The sequence below is a fragment of the Cucurbitaria berberidis genome, assembly GCF_010015615.1.
Source record: "Cucurbitaria berberidis CBS 394.84 unplaced genomic scaffold K460scaffold_4, whole genome shotgun sequence".
Lineage (NCBI taxonomy): Eukaryota > Fungi > Ascomycota > Dothideomycetes > Pleosporales > Cucurbitariaceae > Cucurbitaria > Cucurbitaria berberidis.
This window is the reverse complement of record NW_024468938.1, coordinates 138322-162633: the sequence shown is the minus strand read 5'-3', so window position 1 is coordinate 162633 and position 24312 is coordinate 138322. Positions and strand designations below refer to the sequence as shown.

Here is a 24312-nt window from a genome sequence, read left to right as displayed (position 1 = left end):
CAACTGGTGCGAGGGTCCACCAAAAACTTTCTGACAAGCTTGCTGCCGACAACCATCTAATTTGTCGCCATGGCCAAATCCAAAGACAAACACTCTGCGAAACCAGAGACGCAGCAGAAGAACGATAAGTCATTCATCAAAGTTGACAAGAAGGCGTTTGACCCTACGCTATCATCGCTGTTTGCGAGCAGTGTGCGTTTATCTCACTCCCGGCCATTTACCGCGATTGCTAACTGAATGCGTAGGCAGGTCCAGTGCAGGCGCCTCCAAAGTCACGATATCAAGATCGTATACAAAAGCATTCGGCCGAAGACGCGAGCGAGGCAGATGATGAAGTACTCTCAGAATTGGAAAGTGAGGCTTCAGATACCGAAGCAGACGGCGAGGATGATCATGACAGGGAAGACTCCTCCGTAGCCAGCGATGCTTCGTCCGAGGACGAATCAGAAGCACACCAGTCTGAGAATGAGGTAGTGCTCGCCAGGTTGAGAGAGTCGGCTTTGAGTGGGGCGCAAGAAAAGCCAAACAAGAAGCGCAAGCGGGGCGACAAAGAGGAGATCGAGGACACCTACATGCGCAAGCTTGCCCTCGAGGAAGAGAAGGAGGAGGAGCAGCGACAAAAGAAGCGCAAGTCTGCAAAGGCTGCCGAGGAGGACGAGGCTTCAGACAAGGCAGCGCATGAAGAGGTAGACTTTGCGCCCCCCACGCACGAGTCGCTCGCGGAGACGACGGACAAAGATGCATCAGAGCTGGAGAAGGCTGCCCGCACCGTCTTCCTTGGCAACGTGTCCACTGAATGCATAAGCTCCAAATCCGCCGAGAAAGCTCTCAAAAAGCACCTTGAGTCCTTCATCTCTGATTTGGCAGACAACAAGCCCCCTCACAAAATTGAGTCGATACGCTTTCGCTCCACAGCGTTTGCCAGCGCTTTGCCAAAGCGCGCTGCTTTCGCAAAGAAGGAGATTATGGACTCGACGACGAAGAGCACACACGCCTATGCCGTATACACGACCAAGGTTGCTGCACGAGAGGCAGTGAAGCGACTGAATGGAAGCCTTCTTCTCAAACGTCACCTGCACGTCGACTCCGTTGCCCACCCAATGAAAGTCGACCACCGCCGTTGCGTCTTTGTAGGCAATCTACCCTTTGTAGATGACGAGAGTCAGACTCCCAACGAAGACGGGTCAGAGAGGAAGAAGAAAGCTGCGTCTGACGTCGAAGAAGGTCTTTGGGTGCACTTCGCCAAAGCAGGCAAGATAGAGAGCGTCCGCGTAGTTCGCGATGCTAAGACGAGGGTTGGGAAAGGATTTGCTTATGTTCAGTTTGTGGATGAGAACGGCGTCGAAGGAGCTCTTCAACTCAACGAGAAGAAATATCCGCCTATGCTCCCGCGTATACTTCGTGTAACACGGTGTAAAGCAGAGAAGAAGAACAAGGACAAACCGCGCGGTCCGCCACCGTCCAAGTCACCCAAAACCAACGGCAAGGCAGGATATGCGCCGAAGATGACCGAGGAGCAGAAGTCGATGCAAGGCCGTGCACGGTCGATGTTGGGTAAAGTGGCCAAGGCGCAGACGAAAGAGGCATTTGTATTCGAGGGCCACAGGGCCAGTGAGAAGCAGGGGAAGAGTGGCTTGAAATTCAAGGGGAGTGGAGGAAAGCAAAAGGGTCCAAATGGACGGAAGAGTAGGAGTTCTGCGTGGAAGAAGACGGGTGCGAAGAAGTAGGAGTAGTAGTCGCATTATGTAGTCACGCACGCCGAATTACTGTCAGTACAAGTCCCCAAAGAAACATACTATGGACTTTGCTATGGCCCCTCGCCCATGGACAATGTCGTAACATGTACATGCGCGTGCACATGACACTTGATTACAGCCTCCCGATAAGTTTCACTATCCAAGGGATCTGTAATAGTGATGGCGGACAGATTCAATTGTACCTTGGGTATAGGAAGAGAGCAGAATACCGGATAGTAGGTTTCGTGGTGTTTTGCTCCATGGCTATGCTGCGTGTCGTCAGGTGAAAGTATGGTATGGCTATCATGGGTAATCTGAAGAACGATGTTGATGTTACTTCCGTGTTTGACCTAAAGAGGAAGGCGGAACGGAGTCGCGACCATGTACCGGAGGACGTGAGGGGATCTGCAAGACGGAAGATGTAACCTAATTTGATTAATGCGATGAGCAATCGACGCTGATACGCCAGGTGCGACGTAGAGTTAGCGAGATGTCTAGCCGAGCTTCGGTCGGTACTCTTGGGTACATTCTGGTACTTGGGATTTGGCATGGTTATTAGGCAGTCATGTGATGGTAGAAAAGTGAGGCATCCACTTGTCATGATTGATGCTGAGAAGAAGAAGAAGAAGGGTGGTTGGAGTGGTTCACTCCATTCGCAAAACTACCGTACTAGTTAATTTTATTACCTGCTTGAATACCAGAGAAACGCCATTTGGACAGGTTCGACCTGGCATTAGCTATTTGGCGAAGATCAACTGGAGTTTGGCACAAACCAGCACGAGGACTAGCATTTGCCTGAGTTGAGCAAGCCATGCCATCTGAGGTCGGCGGCGCTCCGTCGCTCGTCAAAAAGAGCGCACACTTTCAGCCGCCGGACAAGGCGCGACTTTAGGAAAATGCACCGATTATCCCTCCCTACTATCATTCAAAAGGTTGTGTGACCTCACAAGCCGGCCGAACCGAACTGACGGGCTCGAGGTGTGGGAGGATAAGATGACGGTGGAGAAGAAATTGTCGGAGGCTAGTCCTGTGGTCAACTGCTTTGGGACATATGGGACATGCGGTTGTCGTCGATGGTAGAGACGCGAAGTCGAGCCAGCAGTACAGCTTTTCTGTCGCTGAGGCCTTGACTAGGCGACGTGCTGACGTTATCTGGTGGCTCTGAGACGCGGACGAGACAGCCGCTAGGCCAATGGATGCAGGAAAGGAAAACACGGTTGCTCGTTGGCTGAGTGTGAAACACACGGTGCGGACAGAGCATAGAGGCACTTCCGATCACGCAGGCTGAAGGCATACAGGGTGCTAGGTGCGACTGTGACGGACCAAGTTTGCTATCTCGCGGCAAGCTGTGCACACTGTTGAGACAGCCTGGGGGCGCAGCAATTTCAGCTGCTTCGGCCAATTACCAAGCCGTGCCAGCAGAAGAGGGCGCACGGGCGGAAAAGTGCGCCATCACGTTGGCTAGGCGCCGGGAATTGTTGGGCCAGTGTGATTGTGATTTGCCAGTCATGTGCAATATGTCGGCTCTCGGGTGGTGTGCAGGTGCAGCACTGCAGCACTGGACAGGACGACAACGTGTGCGGGTTTGATGATGAGAAGAGGGTGCCAGCGGCGGAAAGGTGCGGGTGGGCAAGTGGAAGGTGCGCCTCCCCAGCTCCTTCCCACACAGCTCACCGCTGCTGCCCGCTTTGCTTTTGCGGACGTCATCGAGCCTTTCCCAGCCTCGGGCACGGTAACCGACGACAACAGGCCCTTTTTTTCCCTGTTGCTGAAAGGTGCGGCGAGCGTACCAAGTCGTATATGAATCTGGGGACAGCATCTATAGTAGCGCGTTTGTTTTGGTATCCATATAGATAATAGTAGATGGTATAATAGTCCCCGGAAACCGCCAAAAGGTATTTATTGCGCAGGCAAGCGATTGGGCGGCCACGCAAACCTTGGAACCTTGGAAAGTTACCCCCCAGCGTGGCTGACCTATCCCTGTTTTGGGCCGTGCCTCTATTTCACCGAATCGAGGACAAGAACCCCGCCGTTCGCTGTTTTCCCTAATAAACTACCAATCCCGCATCTTCTTTTCCTCTCCAATCATCTGCACCACAGCTATACCTGAATACCTAAACTAGCCCATAGCCACACACGCCAAACGTCGACGGCTACTTGGGTGCACTGCTTATTAGGCGCATCCACACAGCGTGCAGCTCGCGCACAGCTGCCCATTGCCAGGTATTTCACACGCGCCAGTGAGACAAGAACCTCCATCAAATCAACGCGAGTCGCCATCCTCACCACCACCAAAAAAAAATCTCGTGACCCAACTTTGCTGCGGCCTGTCGCGTCGGTAAGTCCATCATCTTCAATATCCTCTCGTCGCCGCTTGGATCAGTCCAAAACGCCTTGCACATACATGCCTTTGTCTCTCCCGCCTGGTTCCGTCTTCGCCCGTCGCCGCGCGCCGCCCACCATGTTGCTGTGCGCCTCGAGCGCTTGTACTCGGTCGGGCGCGCTCTCGCGACCATTTCCCAATCTTCTCTTGCTCACAATGCTGCATCAGGAACGGGAACACCCGGCTCATCAAGACCAAAAGCAAAAGAGCCATCTTGTATCGCATACGCTGCCGCTTGCCTAGGCCTCGTTGCTGCCAGAACTGTCAGCTGCGCGCCACGACAACAAGTTGCTTGCGCTGTCGCGGCTTGCATCCCCCCCCCCCCCTTGGCTTCTTCGTAGAGCCGCCGCCGTACAAGCACCGTCACCCTGACGGCGCAGCAACCGACAGAGCGCGCAATTGCGACGTGCATGTGCCGCCGTTGATCAAAGTCGGTAAGTGTGCTCATGGGCCTGCATGAACCTGCATTGCCAACGCATCACCTCCAATCGCCCGCCCGCCAGCACATGCCCACCCTCGACCTCCTCCAATTGCTTCAACATGCGCGTCTGAAACTAGCTGACGGTTACTCTTAACAGTGTAGACAATTCTCTGCTTCATTCCTGACTGGTGATCTCCTGCAACGGCTCATTCCCCACACGGCGCGGGCCTCTAGACTGCGTCTTCCTCCTCGCCAACCCCCTCTATTCTTCTGTGCGAGAGCACCGCCCCAGCATCTGCCTCTGCACCCAATCGCTACCGTTGCGCCTCAAGTCTCGCGCTGAGGCTACAACCGTGCACTTCTCTAGCGATTTCGCCTCATAAGCGTGGCCATTGACAACGCATCAAGCATCGGCCCTGCCGCGACGTGACCTAGCCTGTGCTTGCGTGCCTAGACACAGTGCTCCTCCCGATATCTCACCCTCGATCAGCAAACAGCATCACGGTCGAGCATCCTTTTAATCGTCTGGCGCACCGAGAGACCAGCCATCTAGCACCTCAACTCGCCGCAATACTCCTTCCCTCGTAAGCTCCATCCCCCACGCATGTTTGGAACGCGCATCATTGGCCGCATGCTAATCTCGGCTCAGCTCCAGGCTACAGCTCTTGACCAGTCGCCGCGCATCTACTCTACAAGTCGCGTCTGCCGTCGACCCAGTCGCAATCCTCACCACGATCCTCCGTCCCAATCACCACGCTCGCGCAAATCCTGCAACGGAGGCTCATTTCAGCGCAACACGAAGGCTTCCACGAGGACCGATACAGTGACCCGGGTCTGTGCTCATCAGTGGCGCATCTGGGGTAATACTCGAGACAACGCCGCCTCAGGTCGCGTACAGCAAGCTTGTCTCTGTGCACCCAACTGTTCCATACCCCCAACATACCTAACATGACCGACTACGCACAATTCCAACAGTCTCACCATGGGCATGCCCCCGGACACCTGCAAAACTATGGTGGAGCACCAAACCCCGCCGCGGGAAACCCATCAATAACTTCTCCGACACAACAACAGATGCAGTATCAACAAACGTCACCAATACTTCCGTCACAAGGCTACAATCATGGCGGCGCACCAAATCCACAGCACCATCAGCAAATGGGCTATGCACAGCAAGGATACATTCCAAACATGCACCAACAGTACATGTCACCAACGCAAGCAGCTGCTATGGCGACAGCAGCCGCAGCAGGTCCAGCGGCGGGATACTATGACCAAAATGCGATTCCAGGACAGCTGGCACAGGACCCGAGGGCCTCACCACGTATGTCTGGGGGACCAATGAAGGGTGACGGACGCGTCGCCCCTCGATCGCCCACTGCTGTTTCCAATGCCATGAACAGCGCGCTCCCATCGCAGGTTCAGATGACCCCAGGTCAAGCAATGCAGCAGCGGCGGATGAGTACTCAGATCAGCAGCCCGGCGATGCAACAGCCACAGCCCGTCATGAGCCACGTTGGCCCCAGACCATCCGTTCCGCCACAGATGACTCAACAACCACCTCAGCATCAGCAATCCCCTGAACTAGTATCCGGTGCGCAAGCAGAGGAGGCACCTCTCTATGTCAACGCCAAGCAATTCCATCGCATCCTGAAGAGGCGTCTCGCAAGACAGAAGCTTGAAGACGCTCTACGACTGACCTCCAAGGGACGGAAGCCATACTTGCACGAATCTAGACATAACCATGCCATGCGTCGCCCACGTGGGCCTGGTGGTCGATTCTTGACCGCTGAAGAGGTGGCTGCTATGGACGCTCAGAAGGGTGGCGAGGCTGAAGACGGCAACAAGGAAAATGCCTCCTTGCCCATAAAAGCGACTACCAGCTCTGGACCCAAAAGAAAGGCATCTACCACCCATCTGAAAGGAACACCCAACAACAAGAAGAACAAGGCAGGTGTTGCGCAACGGCAAAGCACAAGTGAGGAGGATGAGGACGAGGAAGACGATGATGCTGAAGATGATGGTTGAACAATACACGTCCTCACTCCACTCTTCGCTTGGGCTATGCGGCCTCTATACCTTTTAATCTTGACTTTTGATCTTTTCAAGAGCTGCCTTTTGATTTTCATGAATTACGAAGCGAGTGCTTTTGGGATTTCGGTTGGCTTTTGCATGTTACCCCTGTTGTCACACTATCAACACTTTACACCACTAAATTGTCTTAGCGAAGGATTGGTGGAATCAGGTATACATACGGTTGGACGGTCGGAGCAACGGCACTCACTCATCCAAGATGAGAAACCTGTGTCAACACGGGGAGGAAAGGATTTGTTGCTTCATTTCACCCCAGTGTTGGACTTTGTTATCTTTCCTTGTCTTTCAACCCAGTCATTCACAAATACCCACATTCGCTACATGGCTTTGGCAGGATGCCCGTTTGCCCATCCCCACTGGCTGGGATAGCCAGTGGTTTACACTAGAAAGGTTCTTCCTTCATCGGACGAAAATCGATACCACCTTACTTGCTCGATACGTGTCTCCCTTCGCTATCATTCTCTCCATTTGCAAGCTAGTCAAGTCCCATACAATTCGGACGAAACGCCTAGAGCTGAATAGATGTGCATTTGTTCCATGATTACATTTTTCCTTGAGTCCAAGCAGTAGTATTGGTCATCACTCGTAATCCGGTGCGGAATTACGCCTTGCCTCGCTAACGGCAAGTGGGAAGTTCTACACGAATCGCGGAGCCTCAGCATGCCGAAACTAGGCACACTTTCAAGTCATCTACGATAGGCGTTCTGGCCGCTTCCATGCATGAATCTCACAAATAACGCGCTTCTCTTATGTCTACCCCCAGGTTGCTCATTCTCTCACCCCTCAATTCGCCGGCAAAATGATGAAAACCCCTCCTAACCAAAGCTCATTCGGCGAGTCGATCCAAGAGGTGCAAGGCGATGAACAAGCTGCCAGTGTTACTGGAGAACGAGATCTCGTCGAGGAGGAGTGGGAAAATAAAATCAGACTAAAGGTTGATTTGCGCCTGTGCAGTATCGCTGGCATTCTGTGCAGTCTAAATTTGCTCGATAGTGGGGTCATCTCTTCCGCTTCAGTTACCTCGATGCTCAGCGATCTGGAACTCAACGTTGGCAATAGATATTCAGTCTCCATCTTCATCTTCACCATCGCCTCTATTGCCTTCCAGTTACCGTCTACAATCGCGGTTAGGATCTTTGGACCGAGAATCTGGTTTGCGTTCATTACATTCTGTTTCGGCATTATTACACTAAGTACTGCTTTTGTGCAGACATGGCGGCAGATGATTGCTCTAAGAATCCTACTCGGTATTACTATGTCGGGCGTGTACCCAGGGCTGACCTATTTGGTTTCTACTTGGTACACGCGCAAAGAGCAACAGCTTCGCTTTGCACTCTTACAGAGCGGAGAGGTCATTGTGCTGGCTACGGGAAGCATTGTCAACTTTGGCCTCAACCAACTTGATGGAAAATACCTCAAAGGCTGGCAGTGGATGTTCGTAGTCCAAGGGTCCATTACAGCATTTGTCGGCATAGTCACATACTGGTGGATGGTAGACTTTCCAGAGAACAGCCACACATCATGGAACTTCCTCACACCCCACGAAAGCGCCCTCGCCTCTTCGCGCATCGAGAAGGACCGCGGCGACGTACAGCCCGATCCTTTCACCTGGACTAAAGTTTTCATCCACGCCAAAGACACCAAAGTCTATGGTTTCTGTGGTCTCTACTTCCTGCAGAACCTCGTCTCAACATCCCTCTCCTACTTCCTGCCCATAATCCTTCGGTCCGGCATGGGCTTCAGCTCCAACAAGAGTATACTTCTCTCCGCACCACCATACTACTACGCTGTTTTGCCCGCCATCCTCTCCTCCCTCATCGGCGACAAGTTCCAACTTCGGGGACCCATCATAGTGTTCAACAGCATATGTCTGATTGTGGGCTTCTGCATGCTTGGATTTTGTGACCAAGTCACTGTGAGATATGTTGGCACATATCTGGCTACGGGAGCCTATGTGGCAAACTGGGCGGCTATGGCGACGTATCAGGCGAATAACATTGTTGGGCAGTGGAAGAGAGTTTTCACAGCAGCGGCAATCACCGCGTTCAATGGAGCGGGAGGCATTGCGGGGAGTTTTATCGTGAGACAGCCAGAGTCTCCCAGATATATGACGGCCATCTGGGTGTCGATAGGGCAAGTACATGGAGTTTCCTGCGGAAGATGGGGAATGAGGCTAACAGATGAATTAGATCGCACATGATGATTATTGGAGTGATTGGTCTGTTCTCAGTATACTTCTACATGGCGAACCAGCGACAGAGGACAGGGAAGAGAGTATTAGAAGGTACCAAGGGCTTTAGGTTCACGTATTGAGGGTTATCGTGAAGCCACCGAGTTTCAATTGAATTGATTGATGTCCTCCTGCCCTTGATCAGCTCATGGGAAAACCTGGGAGCCATTGTGAAGTAACCACATGTGGTTGATAGATGTTATAACAACAGATCAAGGTGGACATGACGAGACGAATTGCCTTTTGGTGAGCAGCAAGAGGGAATGACTCTGATCTAGGCCCATATAGCACCATGTCAAACGAGGAAATGGAAGAGAAGGCTGCACGGAAGAAGCGCGTTGACGTCGTTGTGGACCCAGCTCGGCGGCAGCCCGAGGCGCCTGAGGCTAGCGCACTGAGCCGCCTCTCTCCAGCTTCATCGGAGATGAGCAATCTGTCTCACCTCTCGCGGCTGTTGCAGCACGAGCATCCCCGCAACCTGCGTTTGATTTCCTCCAGCAACACCATCCTTAGCCGTTCCTTGTGGAGTCTTGGTGCCCCAGCAGCTGGCCGCTTGTCCGGGCAGTGAGTGTGGAGCAGCTCTCTCTCCTTGCCAACCCCTCGAAACGGCAGCAGCATCCCCGTCGCTCTCCGCCCAGCGTATGCGCATCGGTGCACGCCAGTAACAGCTGCAATCCCCCCTCCCCATACCATAGCAACGCGCTCCGTGAGGGTACGCCCCGCCGCCAGCCGACACAATGGTGTTCCTAGGCATATACCGCGCCATCTACGACTATGAGCCCCAGAGCAGCAATGAGATTGCCCTGAATGAGGGTGACATCTTGATGGTGCTAGAGAAGTCAACGGACGACGACTGGTGGAAGGCGAAGAAGAAGGGCCATGACGAGGACGAGGAGGAACCCGAAGGCCTAATTCCTAATAATTACATCCAAGAGGTACGCTACCAATCGTTCGCCATCCTCGCCTTGTCCCACCAGCCTTTCCCACCTACCCATATACATCCATAGCTCTCCGGCTGACCATCTATACTAGGCCGGGCCCATCTCGCAAGCCAAAGCCCTCTACGACTACGCCCGCCAGACCGACGAAGAGCTCTCCTTCAAGGAGGATGCCATTCTAGACGTCTATGACACCACAGACCCAGACTGGACATTGGTAGGGGTGGAGAGTGACTACGGCTTCGCTCCAGCAAACTACATTGAGCTCATCAAGGGTGGGCCAAGTGCAGCAGCCCCGGCAGCAGCATCGCCCGCTCTACCTACCCGCCCGTCCATGCCGCCAGCTCCCGATTCTGATGACGAACAGCAACCTCCAACCCCAGAAAGCCCTCCCCATCAGAGCCCTGCTGCCGCGCTTGCTGGTATCATCCAGAAGAAATCCGAGCAAACTGCTGCTCCGCGATCCACTATTTCCCCCCCGCCCAATGTGAGCGCGCCTGCTCGACGACGCGTACAATTCACACCCGACGAGTCTGATGAGGAAACGCCAGCTCCTCGTCTCCCACAGCGACCACCGTCCGACTCCTTCTCACCTCCTCCTACTCAATATGCCCACGCGCGGTCCCCATCACCACGGGTCAGATCGCCTCCAGCTCCAAGTGTTGCATTCGATCACTATGATCACGATATACCTGATACGCCTGTTTCGGGTGGAGGGTATCATTTATACAACATCTACGAGTACCTAACACAGCCTGGCAAGAATAAGAAGATGCCCATGACTCTAGGCATCAACATCCCGAAAGGCATGATTATGATCGCACCGGAAAAGTCACGAGACGGGCCTCAGCAAGAATGGAGTGCTGATAAGATGGAATACTACTCACAGGAAGGCAAACATATCTTCATGGAGCTAAAGCAGCCAAGCAAGAGCGTGGATTTCCACTGCGGAGCGAAAGATACCGCGACAGAGATCATGTCGGCCCTGGGTGAGCTTGCAGGAGCTGCCAAGGGAGTAGGGTTACGCGAGGTGCTTGCTGCTGGCTCTAGACACTCGAATGTGCAGAAGAAGGGCGTCATGCAGTTTGATTTCATGGCCCAGGGCGACGACGAGGTCACTGTTGGACTCGGTGATGAAATCTTGGTTCTCGACGATTCAGCGAGTGACGAGTGGTGGAAAGTCAGGCGACTCAAAAATGGCAAAGAGGGTGTCGTACCAGCTAACTACGTTGAGATAACAGAAACCGTCCCCATCTCTACTCCTGCGTCCACTGTCGCTCGATCAGGGACGAATGCCGGTCGGTCCATAGTCGATCAGAACAGAAGGGAAGAAGAAGAGCTTGCTCGTCAGGCCTCACGACGGAAGAGGCCGGAAAGTGAGGCGAGAAATGATCAGGTAGGCCCTGGCCTGCATTTGCCTTCGCGTAATTCTAGCCTCATGCATGCAAATGTTGACCATCGTCGTACTTCACAGAGATCTTCGAACAAGCGCGAAAGCTCCACCAAGGACTCGAGTTCAAAGTCCTCGTCCAAGCCGAGTCAGTATCCCATAAACTCTCTTTTGCTCGTCTCTCAACCCATCCTGTATCTTTTCAATGGACATTACGACATGTTCCGGGCATTGTCTGGTTCCAGTTCATTCATCTTACAACGCCCTGCTTTCGTTTGCATGTGAGAAAGCTTGCTGATATGAAGTTATAGATTCTGCAAAAATACGCACCTGGACCGATCGGTCTGGTTCTTTCAAGGTGGAAGCAGAATTCATTCTCATCAAAGATGGCAAGATCCACTTGCACAAAGTCAATGGCGTCAAGATTGCTGTACCTGTTCCCAAGATGTCTGTCGAAGATCTTGAATATGTGGAGCGTGTGACAGGCGAGTCCCTGGATGACGACAAACCACTTTCCGATCTGAAGAGAAGGAGCACTCAGCGCGCTAAAGAGGCGGGTCCCCGATCGCCTTCGGGAATCACTGTCGAAAAGAAGCCGGATTACGACTGGTTCGACTTTTTCCTAAAGTGTGGTGTCAACCCTCAGATCTGCGAGCGGTATGCGCAGGCCTTCCACAAGGACCAAATGGGCGAAGAGAATATGCAAGATATCACACCTGCGCTTCTACGTACGTTGGGTCTCAAAGAAGGAGATATCCTTCGGGTGAGGAAACATTTGGACAGCAAGTATGGGCGAAGTGCGGATCGCGAAAAACGAAATGTCAGCTTTGCTGAAGAGGGCGAAGAGGGAAGTTCTGGCGGTCTATTTTCCGGACCTGGTGGCGCGTTGAGGAATAACACTCGCAAGGGACGCCCGGCTCCTCCTGTTCAGACGAGCGATGTCGTAGATGCAAAGGCATTCGAACAAAAGACTGACGATACAGTCAAGAAGCCTGTAGACGCTACCCCGACCCCATTGGCGTCCGCTCCGGTGCCAGGGAAGAAAGTGGAAGGGTTCGAAGACAACGCTTGGGATGTGAAGCCGTCGAGGTCTGCCTCCGCGTCTGCACCGCCGCCAGCATCGTCTCCGCCTCCAGCACAGGCAGTTGCCCCTACAGCTCCTGGTCCTGCAGCAAGACCTCCTGCGCTGACTGGCTCCATGAGTGAATTATCCCTCTTGGACATGCCTGCACTTAAGCCTGACGAAATTGCTCAAGTAGCAGCCCCGGAGCCGGTACCGCAACCAGCTCAAGCTCCTGCCCAGCCTGCGCCTCCCCTGATTCAGCAACCGACAGGTGCAACGCCCACCCTGTTCGAGCAGGTTGCTGCCATCAAAGCTTTGACGCAGCCTCAGAACATGGCTCCACCACGAATGCGACCACAACCTCCTCAGCAACAGACTGCCGGTGGTCTTATCGCTCCACCGCCACCGCGAGCCTCCTCAGCTCCTCAGAATCCTCAACTGAGTGCCTTTGGTCCACCTCCGCCACTACAACCCCAACTGACCGGCTACAACCCGAACATGGTAGCTCAAGTTGCTTCTCCGGGACAGAGTATGCAGGACTTGCAGAACATGCAAAACATGCAGCGTATGCAACAGCAAATGACGGGCTTTCCCCAGCCATCTGGCGGATTCGGTTTCCAGAATGGTATTGTGCCTCAACCAACGGGCTACAACACAGTGTCACCTCCACCACAGCAGCCTATGCAAACGGGATTCGCGCCTTACCAACAACCACAGCCCACTGGCTTCCAGCAGCCCATGCAGACAGGCTTTCAACCACAAGGGTTTCAGCAAGGCTTCCAACAAAACGGTAGTCCGTTCGCAGATCCTCCGCGAGCACCGTTTCAGCCTTTGCAAGCTCAACCAACGGGCTATAGCGCCTTCCAGCCATCGCCGCTCAACCCGCAGGCGACAGGCGTCAACCGTTTCCTCCCTCCAGCTATCCAGCCACAGCCGACTGGCTTCATGTCAACGCAGAGTCCTCCACCCATTCCGCCGATGCCGCCGATGCCATCGATGCCTCAAATGCAGCCGTTGGTGCCACAGAAAACAGGTCCTGCACCCAAGATTGCTTTTGGCGTACAAGCAGCGAAGAAGTTGACACCGCAGCCGACGGGGAGGGCAAACCTTGCCAATGCTAGTAAGTCAAAACAGAAAAAGGCATGGTACGAATGTGATGCTAATATCTCTGTAGCCCCTCAGAACCCTTTCGGCTTCTAATTGTAGTGTCGTGTTTCGGTTTGGTTGACAACGTTGAGGGGGGGCGCCTACTTACCCTTGTTATATTCTATACACCTTTGTGAATAATCCCCAGATGTTAGTTTGTCATTCTATGGAAAGGTTGAGCGGCTGCATATCATGTTTATCCCACATACGACGTATTGTTACCTCTGTATTGCATGGCGCTGTTCTATCTATCCGGCCCGTTCTTCATGCGCGTTCAAGGATTGGTGCATGCTTCTTGTATGTGCACAGAGTGTGAGAGCAGTGAACATGTACGTAGTATTTAATGCATAAAGCACGAGAATGGGCAGGGAAGAAAACATGTCTCGTTCATGGCTAAACCCAAGCTTTCGCCAAGCAGAGCTTAGCACGGGCATTAGTGGGTCTGATGACGCCAGCAAACCTCAACGCAAGCAAATGTGGCTGAAGCCACCCATTCCATCTCAAATCAGGTCGCTGTGTGTGTGTGTGTGTGTGTGTGTGTGTGTGTGCAGACAAGGCTTAATTAAAGGCGCAGTCAGCTGGTGAAAGGCCTGCTGTGGAGGGATGCGATGGAATGACAAATGTGTGGCCGAGGCCGGCTTATTTGCGCCAATTGGGCGAGTGCGCTTGAAGCTGATGGCAAGTGTGGCTACATGACAAGATGATGCGTCTCCGCTTTGCGCCCCCTTGCTAGGAGGTAATGATTAAAAGCTGCCTGAGCTGCCTCTAGTTGCGGCTGATCTGCTTTGCTCTCTCTTCTATCAACTTCTACCCTACCAAAATTAACCGAAAGCTCTGACACGCGCGACAAGCTTTTCGGCGCAAAAGCTTGGTGCTCGCGCGCATACCGTATCTATCCATTACCTCATCGACGACCGACTAGGCACGCCTGACATCTCGTCGCAAACAAGCAAATCCTCCCGAGACTCACCTTTGAAAACAAAGTTACCAAAATGTCGGCACAAGGTTACTATCAAGGAGGTCAGGCCCCGCAATATCCGCAGCAAAGGCACGTTCCCCACATTACCTCCTACGTCTTGAATATCGTACATGCGCGCGAGGTTATAATGCCTTTTGACTGACGTATCGCTGTAGCTACGGACCACCTGGCGGCGGCTATAACCAGCAACCCCAATATGGCGCGCCTCCCCAGCAGCAGCAGCAAATGTACTACGGCCCACCGCAAGGACAGGCCCCGCCACCACAGCGACAGAAGAAGGACAGGGGCTGCTTGGCTGCTTGGTAAGTCAAACCGAGGACAGAGTCCGAGAGAAACGGCACAGCCTTTGATAGCCTTTGATAGATGCGCTAACGTCTGAATAGTTTGGCAACACTCTGCTGCTGCTTCGTCTGCGAGGAGGGATGCGAGTGCTGCATCGACTGCTGCGAATGCGCTGGGGACTGTTGTTAAGCCTTGTGCGGCAAATAGTCGAATACGACTACAAAGAAATAAAGACTATACCGGTAGACGAACGTGACTTGGTCGGAAGTCGTCTTCCATACCCATAGGCTTGGTTCTGATGAGCGAACAAAGGATGTAGTAGAGGTGGTCAACAACCTGTTTTTTACTTTAGCAAGGACAGTAGGCGCCCAGTCTACTTCGATATGATCCTTAAATGTGTTTTTCCGGAGATATACTTGACCTTTGGTCTTTCCTATGCTTGCCTAGTAAAGTAGTACATCACTGCCATGTAAATAAAAATACAAAACGACTTGTATATTCCTGGAAAATCAAAACCTAGTAATAAATAATACGGATATTGCAAATCCCCATTAGATAGGCCTCGCCCTCCTCCTCTAACTAGCCTCAATTGTGACTGGCGCTAGCTCGATTGCTTTTGGATACTTACACCCTTGTTTGCCACAAAGGCACTGTCTCCCCTGGAAGTAATCGCTTCCATAGTCGATGCAAATCTGCTCACCAACCGCAATGTGTTTGATCGCTCTTAGCGCCAGTATACGCTCATTTCCTACCCTCGCTTCTGTGACGATCGCATTGTTTTCGCAGCTGTGGTTGCAGAACCTCGCATAATTTCCATACTTTTCCGCATCAACATATCCCACCATCGCTTTCGTTTTACCAAACATGGGACCGATCTTGACTTCATGGCAGTAGTCAGTATTCTCTGGTTTCTCAGGGATCATCTCACCAAGGTAAGCACCAAGAATGTCGCCCTTTGTCCACTTCCACTTCGAGTAAAGGCCGTAGCCGAAACCAGGCACTGGCCGAACCTCAAAACGCACCTGCCAGTCTGCACACCCTTCCTTCCATTCGGAGATTGTGTGATCGCAGATTGCAGTACCATCGTACTCCCTCTGGCAATAGAATTCGGACGAGAAATTGGACTGTTGCCAGCAATACTTACCGAGACACTCGTCCTTGATGAGATCACCGTGCTTCTTCAGGAAATCATTCTGCTCTCTCTTTGTGCCAAGGTTTTCGAGCTTGATGTCTACATTCATTAGCTCAGTGGCGGATGATGGTGGCCATGGGCCATGGAATCCCGCTGGTCTAGAGGCGCCGGTCCACTTCCATGCCTCGTACTTGAGGGATGTTATTACATTTGGCGTGACTGACCTCGAGTATGCTGCAAAACTCCCGTTGTTGTTGATGATGACAGCTTCAGACTCAGTCGTCTTCACTGAAGAATAAAAATGCGGTCTGTGGTATATTAAACGAGAAGGACGTGGGCCGTAACTGTAAGGATCAAGTCGCGCAGTTTTTACTATGCGTTCGCGTTTTGAGCGGCGTAGAGCTGTCATGGTTGTGTCTTATTGTTGTGTGGGATAATTCAGATGGAGCTGGGCTAAGAAATTCTGACAATGCATTATTCACTATACATAGCATTCACATGGCACAAAGAGACGAAGAATTACTTTGTTCTCAATCCTGAATACAAACCAAGGTAATAGAACAATGTGATTACTACCGAAGGTTAGTAAGGTACGGTAGTAGGTATACAAATAAGAATAGGACAATGTTCGACAATACCTTTCCGAAATTGGTACCAATATCTTGGAAAGCAGGCATTACGCAACATCTTTCATTCTCAAGTCAAGCCTTTTGGCTAGAAGATTTATCGGTCTTGATGTCGTCCAACAGCTTGAGAAGTACTGTGTCCGTAAAGGCCCAAATAGTGCTACTATACGGAGCACCCCACACATAGCCTACGTACCATATGCCTCTATAGCCTTGTAGACCATATAGTTTCTGTACCAAGCCACTTTGCAGCTGTTCAGCAGTTTGCTTCCATTGTGGTCGACTATGGTCTGACGAAGACTTGAATTCCACACCGCATTCCTCCGTCACGGTTCCGGCATCTTCAAGCCTTTTGGTGCCTTCGAGCACGAGATTTTTAACATCATCGAGCGAAAGCGTATAGTTTGCGCCAACGATTATACGAAATAGGCCTAAGCCTGGTGGCCCGGTTGAGTCGAGTCGGATACTATACGGCCAGTCTCTAAAAGTAGCGACACGATTAGCACTTCTATAAATAGAGAATACGAATACTACCCGAGACATTTCAACGAGTATCTTATAGAAAGCTGATTACTTACTGTCCATATATTAGCAAAAACATTTAAATAGTACTTGTGGTAGGACTTTCGCACCTTAAGCGCAAGGTAATTTGTCGGTACTGCTACTGAAGGTATGAAGTTTACTAATGGTAAAGGCACTGATTCAGCGAACATCTCATATCCTCAACGAAGTCAAACTCTACGTACTCGAATAATTTTCAGGTATGCAGGATATCTTCGCTATGCCGACAAATTCGCTGTCCTCGGCCCACGTCGAGAATACTGCAGCCTCTTTTTCATCGGGTTGAAACGGGGATAGATTGCGTAAGCTGGGCGGTGCAGAATACAAGATGCGACGAGCCTTGATGATATACTCGGTGTCGCGTTGTTTGACCAAAATTGTCATCGCAGTCGAAGTCCGCTTGACATCTTTGACTGTACTCGATAGAAGGACGTCGGGTCCGAGGAAATCATGGGCGCGCTGGTATATGAGGCTGTTGGATCCTGTCGGCACAAACATCTGATTCTCTAACATATCTATATGATTTCACAATTAGCAAGACTAGAGCAACGTGTCAGAAGCAAAATGAGTCCAAGGTATGTCTGGAATACTTCGCGGGGATTTGCAAGCCTTATTCAATCCGAGGTTTAGCGTATGTTTGCGATGTACGTACCCAGTGTCAGTGACGCGCCGAAAGCCTGCAAAAGGTGCAACGTTATGGGATTGCGAACACCTCCATAGCCTACGCCAGATATAGCTAGAATGCGAGGAACAGCCGCTTCAAGCTCATGTCGCTTTGCAAAGTCTTCGAAAGGGACCAAGAAATCCGAAGGAATATCGGGTGAAAGCGGGAAGTTCCAGTAACCGGGCTCTAAAAACGTCTTATATTTCGACACAATGGCCAGCCATCGCTGAAAAGCCTCATTGGTGGCGTTGATATTCGGTGATAAGTAGTCTTTTAGCTGCTCACCAGTTTCGACGTCAATGTTGACAGTGGTGAGTCTTTTTGAAGCAAAGGGGCGAAGGGCGATTCCGAAGCGCGCGAAGAAGTCCAGGGCAGGGCCGTAACGTAAATATGACTGTACGCCAAATTCAAGCGTGGTGTTGGTTTCGGGTACGAGGTAGGTACTGACAGAGCCTCCAAGGTATGGTCTTGGCTCAATGAGCACAATGCTTGTGTTGAAATCTTCGCGGAGGCGAATGGCTGCATAGGTTCCAGAGGCCCCACCTCCAACAATGGCGACATCTGTTGTCAGCACGGTAGACTCAGGTACTTTGCGTCCAGCGAGAGTAGACGCAGCTTGGAGGACGAAAAGTAGAATCAGCAGGGTGTCTTTCCGAGGCATTGTCACGTCGGGCTGATACAGAAATTGGGAAGAAACGGACAGGACAAGCCTCGGACGACTCGAGGTAATTGAATGGTTCTGTTAGTTCGTATTCGATGAACTGGTAGCGCTTACTGTAAGCACCCCAGTAGACGGTATATGGCTTGTAAACTTAAGACGGGGAGATCAGCCTGCCGAAGACAGCGGAGAGTAATCACAGCCCATACAACTCCCGGGACAAGGGTTTGTCTGCATGCTTGTTGCGTTGCGGTATGACCAAGAGTGGTCATTTAGTTTGGTCGGGGTCAGACACACGACGCATATAATATGCTGAGCCTTTGGCAATGAACATGCACCTTCGGATGACTTTCCGGCTCTTTGGTACTCATTGCTCTCCGGCCTAGAAGCACGATCTGGAATAGTAAGAATTCCTCGGGTACTCTCCAATACTACCAAGACAAGAGTATCTGACTTGCCCAGCCGACCTTTGGAGATGATTGGTTATGTGAGCAAGGTTGTTAGTGGGTGAAAGCGATGGAGAAGCGTTTTTCAAGAGAGTCGAAATCCCCGAGCTATGTTGTCTGAAAAATCTGTGCATGGTGCTCGTTGTTGTTGTTCTCTGGCAGCTAGCTATAACTTTCCAAAGCGACAAGGATGCGGGCTGCGGAAGCGGACGGTGCGGCGCATCCACGCGTTTCAGGCGCCAAGCGATTACGTTGGGGGCGGTTGCGTGCAGCTTGGACGAGGCTGTGGACGGCAAAGCAGCCATCTGTTCATTAGGCCCACGCCTACCTTGGACTTCACCTCACACGCTTTTCTCCGCATTCATGCATCATGAAATACCTTAAGGGCCTACTGCTGCCCGCCCTGCTGGCATTAGCAGCTTCCGCTGCCGCCAAAGACGAGCCGCTCGTCGAGACTACGCCATTCAGCAATGAGCTAGTCAATCTCATGTACTTTGATGACTCGGGCGTCGCATTAGTACAGGAGCTCGAGACGGGCAAGATCTGGCGGTCCCACGATGCCGGCAAGGGGTGGAAACAACTGAAAGATTTGCATGGGCTGGGAATTCTCAAGAACCCGTACGATAACAAGGTTGCGTTGGTCCTGAGCGAAAAGAAACACTGGATTACATACGACCAGGGAGAGACTTGGGACGCGTTCAAGACGGATCATCCGCCTACCCCGAATGGGCCTGTTGGGTGGCATGCGCAGGATAACAAGAAGATACTGATAAACGAGATTGAGAACTGCTTCACTGCACCGTGTCTAGGCAGGGTACAGCTCCCCCGAAGACGTGTCTTGTTGGAACATGGCTAACAGGACAACAGACCTACTACACCGAAGATGGCTTCAAGTCAGAGCCCAAAATCCTCGTCGACGACCGCCGAATGTGCCAATGGGCCAAGAGCTCCGAACGCTTCCTCGAAGGCAGTGACAAGCATGATAAGCGCGTACTGTGCATTACAAGAGGCAAATACTCGGACCGATCGAAAGACTTCAGACTCCTGATGACGGACAAGTAAGTAGTGACTTCGGTGTCTGAGTGTAGGCAACGACTGACTAGCGTAGTTACTTCAAAGATGAAGAGGAACCCGTCATGTCTTCTGAACGTACCGTACAGGGCATGGCAAATATGGCCGCCGTTAAAGGCTACCTCGTTGCCGCCGCCAAATCGGACCACTCTAGCGAACTATCCCTCTACGTGACCGAAGATACCGAGACATGGCACCATGCCGAATTTGGAGACCACAAGATTGAGGAGGATGCATATACTATACTGGAGTCGACCAACTATAGCATCCAGGTTGATGTCATGACCTCCAAGTATGTGGCGATTGGTAACCTGTACACGAGCAATTCGAACGGAACTTACTTCACGAAAAACGTCGAGCACACGAACCGCAACCAAGACGGTTACGTAGACTTTGAGAAAATTGCCAATATACAAGGGGTGGTCTTGGTCAATACTGTGGACAATTGGAAAGAGGTCGAGAAGAGCGGCCAAAACAAGAAGCTGAAATCTCGTATCAGTTTTGATGATGGAAGGTCCTTCGAGAAGCTTAGCGTCAAGGGCAAGGACGGAGAGCTGCACCTGCACTCCGTGACCAACCTACACAACAGTGGACGCGTTTTCTCCAGCCCTGCGCCCGGCATCGTCATGGGTGTAGGGAACACTGGCGAGTACTTGGGTAAGTACACTGACGGCGATCTTTATGTCTCTGATGATGCTGGCCTCACGTGGGAGTTGGCACTTGAAGAAGCGCACAAGTACGAATTTGGCGATCAAGGATCGGTCCTAGTAGCAGTCTTTGACGAAGGCGACACCGATGAGATCAGATACTCTCTCAAGCATGGACGAAAGGATACTTGGAAGAAGATCAAGCTGGACTACAAGATCCGCGCTCGCGAACTGACCACCCTCCCTGACTCGACGAGCTTAAAGTTTATGCTCTATGCGGCCAAGAAGAAAGATGGCGGTGGCCGTGAACACGTCATCATCCACCTCGACTTCACGGACCTGCATATGCGAACATGTGAAGAGAAGGATTTTGATGCGAAATGGCCTGTCCGCAAGGAGGAGGACGGCCAACCAAGTTGCATCATGGGCCACAAGCAATTGTTCCGTAGGCGTAAATGGGATGCTGACTGCTTCGTTGGAGAGGTCTTCAAGGATCCAGTACCGACTTTTGAACCCTGCGAATGCGACGAGCTCAGGGACTACGAGTGCGACTTCAACTTCACTCCCTCTGGCCAGGGCAAAGACAAGAAGTGCGAGCCTTCAGACTTTTTGAAAGTACCCAAAGGCGCCTGCGAGGGTGATGCGAAGACGTACAAAGGCAGCTCTGGATGGAGAAAGATCCCTGGCAATCAGTGCACAGGCAAGACGAACAGGGAGAAGGAAGTTGAGCGCCAGTGCGACGAGGCGGAGAAACCGCCGCCAAAGAGCGAAAAGATTACCAGTGAAATCACCAAGTTCAAGGGCAGCGACTTCATGGAGCAATACTATCTAGAACGTGATACCCAAGGAAGCGATGATACTGGGAATGACAGGGACAAGGATGAGACAGTTGTCATGCTGACTGATGAGCGTACGGCCTGGATCACGCACGACCATGGAAAGAAGTGGAAGAAGGCTGTCGACGACGAAGTCGTACGAATTTATCCTCACCAGTATGATACCAATTACGTGTACTTTCTGACTGCGGGCAAGAAGGTCTACTACTCCGAAGACCGTGGACTCAAGGACAGCATACACTCCTTCCAGGCTCCTGTCATACCAAACCGAGAGATGCTTCAGATTATGCAGTTCCATCCAAAGAGAAAAGACTGGGTCATTTGGATGGGTGGCAAGAATTGCGAGAAGCTTGGAGACAAAGACTGCCACACTGTAGCCTATGTTTCCCAAAAAAATGGTCAAGAGGAAAGTTGGGATTCTCTTGTACCCTACGTCAAGAAATGTGCTTTCGTTTGGCGCGAAGCTGGTCGGAACGTCAAAGAAGAGCAGGTCTTCTGCGAGCAACATACTAACGAAGAGATGGGCGCGCCGCTAGAACTCATATCCAGCGACGATTGGTTCAAGAAGAAGGACGTCAAGTTCAAGTCTGTTGTTGAGTTTGCGACCATGTCCGAGTTCATTGTTGTCGCGACAAAGGGCGACGATGGCAAGACATTACACTTGGATGCTAGTCTCGATGCCAACACGTTCGCCGAGGCAAAGTTCCCACCCAAGTTCTTTGACATCCATCAGACGGCCTACACGGTATTGGAAAGCTCCACACACGCCGTGTTTCTTCACGTCACGGTGAACCCTCGCCCTGATCAGGAGTATGGGTCAATTATCAAGAGCAATAGCAACGGTACATCGTACGTCATGAGCTTGAATGCCGTCAACAGAAACACGGAAGGCTATGTCGACTTCGAGAAGATGCAAGGTCTTGAAGGCGTGGCAGTCGCCAATGTTGTTGTAAACGTGGACGAAGTGAATAAAGGCGCCAAGAAAAAGAAACAGAGTCGAATCACTCATAACGACGGTGCGGACTGGGAGCCCATTCAAGCGCCCGAGAAAGACTCAGACAACAAGGCTTACTCTTGTGACGTATCAAATAAAGAGAAGTGCGGTCTACATATCCATGGATACACGGAGCGTGCGGATTCTCGCGAAATGTACTCATCGCCGACAGCAGTGGGCCTGATGCTTGGCGTCGGCAACGTCGGTTCGGAGCTCAGCACATTCGGCGAGGCCAATACATTCATGACGACCGATGCAGGGCTCACCTGGAAGGAGGTCAAGAAAGGTACTTATGCTTGGGAGTTTGGCGACCAAGGATCAGTCATTGTTATTGTGCGCCGCGGCGAGGATACAGATCACTTGTACTACTCTCTCGACAGTGGTAACAAGTGGAACCTCTACAAGTTCGCGGAGCATAAGATACGTGTTGATAAGATTACTACCGTGCCAAGCGATACGTCGCTCAACTTCCTCCTCTGGGGTAAGGACGGCAAGGAACTAGTGGCCGTCAACGTTGACTTCTCTGGTCTGCCGGAATTCGCAAAGAAGTGCGAGCTCAATGAAAGTGACCCGACGAAGGGAGACTACGACCTATGGTCACCGCAACATCCCATGCAGTCGGAGAATCCGGAGTGCCTTTTCGGTCACGTAGCGCAATATCACCGAAAGAAGCGCGAGGCCAAGTGCAAGAACGGAGAGCGAATCGACCACATGCATGACATTGCCAAAAACTGCTCTTGCACCCGGCGCGACTATGAATGGTAAGTGTACTCTGCTCTCCTCACCTCTTTGGTCCCATGACACACACACACACAGACGTGATTCTAATACATCTTTCCAATAGTGCCTATAATTATGAGCGCCAACCTGGCGGCGAATGTATTCTTATTCCCGGCCTCACGCTCAAAGACCCCAAGGCAGTGTGCGAACAACAAGGGGTAAAAGAATGGTGGGACAACACGCCGTACCGTAAAATCCCTCTCTCGACGTGCGAAGGTGGCAATGAGTTTGACAGGACGGGTAGGGTGCATGCTTGCCCTGGGTTTGAAGAGGACTTTGAGAAGAAGCACGGTGTTTCTGGATTTGGTATATTTTTGGCTGTTGTGATTCCGTTTGCTGTGGCGGGCGGGATTGGGTACTATGTTTGGAAGCATTGGGATGGGAAATTTGGTCGCATCCGGCTTGGAGACTCTGGTGGCGGCTTCGACAGCGATACACGCTGGGTCAAGTGGCCGGTTGCTGCTGTTTCGGGACTGGTGGCGGTGGTTGCCGCTATTCCACTACTCATTGGCAGCCTTTGGCGGTTCGCTGCAGGTAGGATGGGTGGGGGGTATGGTGGACGGACGTATACGAGCCGAAGCTCGTTTGCGAGGGGGAGGGGTGATTATGCGGTTGTGGATCCCGATGAGGGGGAGTTGCTTGGGGAGGACAGTGATGAGGACGTGTAAGCTAGATGGAGTGTATGCTTGTGATTATCGATACCAAGAGTTGGATGAGCATGGGGAAGTTGGCGCCCTGGTTTGCCAAAGCAGCAGCGAATCCAGGTGGGTATGTAGTTTAGTCTTGGATCTAGTGGGTTGGTCTTAGAGAGGTGGGATCTGTACATTCTTCGTAACAATCCACTGTGTTTATGTATCATTAGGTGTTCTATGGGAAAATAGCCTAGCTGATGTTCCAGGCTCTATGTAGATGCCATTGGGGGGGTTTTTTTTTTTCATTTTTCATTTCTTTTCACAATCATAGTACATTCATTGCTTTACATGAAGGTTGGCTTTGCGCAAGTTGTTTATGATTATATGATTAGTAGGCTCTGATCCAAGGATGGCCACAATGTGGCACAGACAGAAAATATATACGGGCCGCAGGAATCCCGCCGGGCACACGCGGTGGATCCTTTGGGGCAACAAGGCGCAACGCTGTCCACGGGTAGTGTTTAAAACAACGTTAGTTGTTCTGTTTCTTTCTCTCCTATATGCATGCCGTCGCGTTTGGCGGTTGGAAACCTGTGAAAAAGG

The 24312-nt window shown here is 51.8% G+C and overlaps 9 protein-coding genes across 9 annotated transcripts; 6 read left to right on the top strand and 3 right to left on the bottom strand.

The window, feature by feature from the left end:
• The first annotated feature begins 38 nt into the window (after positions 1-38).
• K460DRAFT_339961 (uncharacterized protein) lies at positions 39-2210 on the top strand. Its single transcript, XM_040931103.1, has 2 exons — positions 39-192; positions 246-2210. The coding sequence occupies exons 1-2, from the start codon at positions 70-72 to the stop codon at positions 1725-1727; spliced, it is 1605 nt and encodes a 534-aa protein (XP_040785232.1). The 5' UTR covers positions 39-69; the 3' UTR covers positions 1728-2210.
• Positions 2211-3660: 1450 nt separating this feature from the next.
• On the bottom strand, positions 3661-4365 carry K460DRAFT_367622 (uncharacterized protein). Its single transcript, XM_040933607.1, has one exon. It carries the CDS (start codon positions 4330-4332, stop codon positions 4090-4092), a length of 243 nt encoding a protein of 80 aa, XP_040785231.1. The 5' UTR covers positions 4333-4365; the 3' UTR covers positions 3661-4089.
• Positions 4366-5488: 1123 nt separating this feature from the next.
• On the top strand, positions 5489-6568 carry K460DRAFT_289688 (uncharacterized protein; the record flags this gene model as incomplete). Its single annotated transcript, XM_040929138.1, has 1 exon — positions 5489-6568. One exon carries the CDS (start codon positions 5489-5491, stop codon positions 6566-6568), a length of 1080 nt encoding a protein of 359 aa, XP_040785230.1.
• A 132-nt stretch (positions 6569-6700) lies between these two features.
• On the top strand, positions 6701-7309 carry K460DRAFT_132760 (uncharacterized protein). Its single transcript, XM_040926689.1, has one exon. The coding sequence runs from the start codon at positions 6834-6836 to the stop codon at positions 7173-7175; it is 342 nt and encodes a 113-aa protein (XP_040785229.1). The 5' UTR covers positions 6701-6833; the 3' UTR covers positions 7176-7309.
• Positions 7310-7433: 124 nt separating this feature from the next.
• K460DRAFT_377996 (uncharacterized protein) lies at positions 7434-13455 on the top strand (the record flags this gene model as incomplete). The annotated part of the gene is made up of 7 exons (XM_040935033.1): positions 7434-8756; position 9576; positions 9615-9799; positions 9897-11198; positions 11277-11340; positions 11504-13375; positions 13430-13455. 7 exons carry the CDS (start codon positions 7434-7436, stop codon positions 13453-13455), a joined length of 4773 nt encoding a protein of 1590 aa, XP_040785228.1.
• A 688-nt stretch (positions 13456-14143) lies between these two features.
• K460DRAFT_367617 (uncharacterized protein) lies at positions 14144-15211 on the top strand. The gene is made up of 3 exons (XM_040933606.1): positions 14144-14449; positions 14536-14682; positions 14764-15211. The coding sequence occupies exons 1-3, from the start codon at positions 14394-14396 to the stop codon at positions 14849-14851; spliced, it is 291 nt and encodes a 96-aa protein (XP_040785227.1). The 5' UTR covers positions 14144-14393; the 3' UTR covers positions 14852-15211.
• Positions 15212-15237: 26 nt separating this feature from the next.
• On the bottom strand, positions 15238-16203 carry K460DRAFT_417877 (SET domain-containing protein; the record flags this gene model as incomplete). The annotated part of the gene is made up of 1 exon (XM_040937910.1): positions 15238-16203. The coding sequence occupies one exon, from the start codon at positions 16201-16203 to the stop codon at positions 15238-15240; it is 966 nt and encodes a 321-aa protein (XP_040785226.1).
• A 292-nt stretch (positions 16204-16495) lies between these two features.
• K460DRAFT_339951 (FAD/NAD(P)-binding domain-containing protein) lies at positions 16496-18313 on the bottom strand (the record flags this gene model as incomplete). The annotated part of the gene is made up of 4 exons (XM_040931102.1): positions 17634-18313; positions 17167-17496; positions 17045-17102; positions 16496-16901 (listed from the first exon to the last, which is right to left on the bottom strand). The coding sequence occupies exons 1-4, from the start codon at positions 18304-18306 to the stop codon at positions 16496-16498; spliced, it is 1467 nt and encodes a 488-aa protein (XP_040785225.1). The 5' UTR covers positions 18307-18313.
• Positions 18314-19119: 806 nt separating this feature from the next.
• On the top strand, positions 19120-23745 carry K460DRAFT_407058 (vacuolar protein sorting/targeting protein 10; the record flags this gene model as incomplete). The annotated part of the gene is made up of 4 exons (XM_040937026.1): positions 19120-19563; positions 19617-19807; positions 19858-23058; positions 23142-23745. The coding sequence occupies 4 exons, from the start codon at positions 19120-19122 to the stop codon at positions 23743-23745; spliced, it is 4440 nt and encodes a 1479-aa protein (XP_040785224.1).
• Positions 23746-24312: the final 567 nt, after the last annotated feature.

Excerpts from the sequence above, each read along its gene's own strand:
- K460DRAFT_339961 (XM_040931103.1), top strand. The coding sequence starts at position 70 with ATGGCCAAATCCAAAGACAAACACTCTGCGAAACCAGAGACGCAGCAG. Across the intron at positions 193-245 it reads CATCGCTGTTTGCGAGCAGT|GCAGGTCCAGTGCAGGCGCC; the intron begins GTGCGTTTATCT and ends CTGAATGCGTAG.
- K460DRAFT_367617 (XM_040933606.1), top strand. The coding sequence starts at position 14,394 with ATGTCGGCACAAGGTTACTATCAAGGAGGTCAGGCCCCGCAATATCCG. Across the intron at positions 14,450-14,535 it reads CCGCAATATCCGCAGCAAAG|CTACGGACCACCTGGCGGCG; the intron begins GCACGTTCCCCA and ends GTATCGCTGTAG. Across the intron at positions 14,683-14,763 it reads AGGGGCTGCTTGGCTGCTTG|TTTGGCAACACTCTGCTGCT; the intron begins GTAAGTCAAACC and ends ACGTCTGAATAG.
- K460DRAFT_367622 (XM_040933607.1), bottom strand. The coding sequence starts at position 4,332 with ATGGCTCTTTTGCTTTTGGTCTTGATGAGCCGGGTGTTCCCGTTCCTG.
- K460DRAFT_132760 (XM_040926689.1), top strand. The coding sequence starts at position 6,834 with ATGAGAAACCTGTGTCAACACGGGGAGGAAAGGATTTGTTGCTTCATT.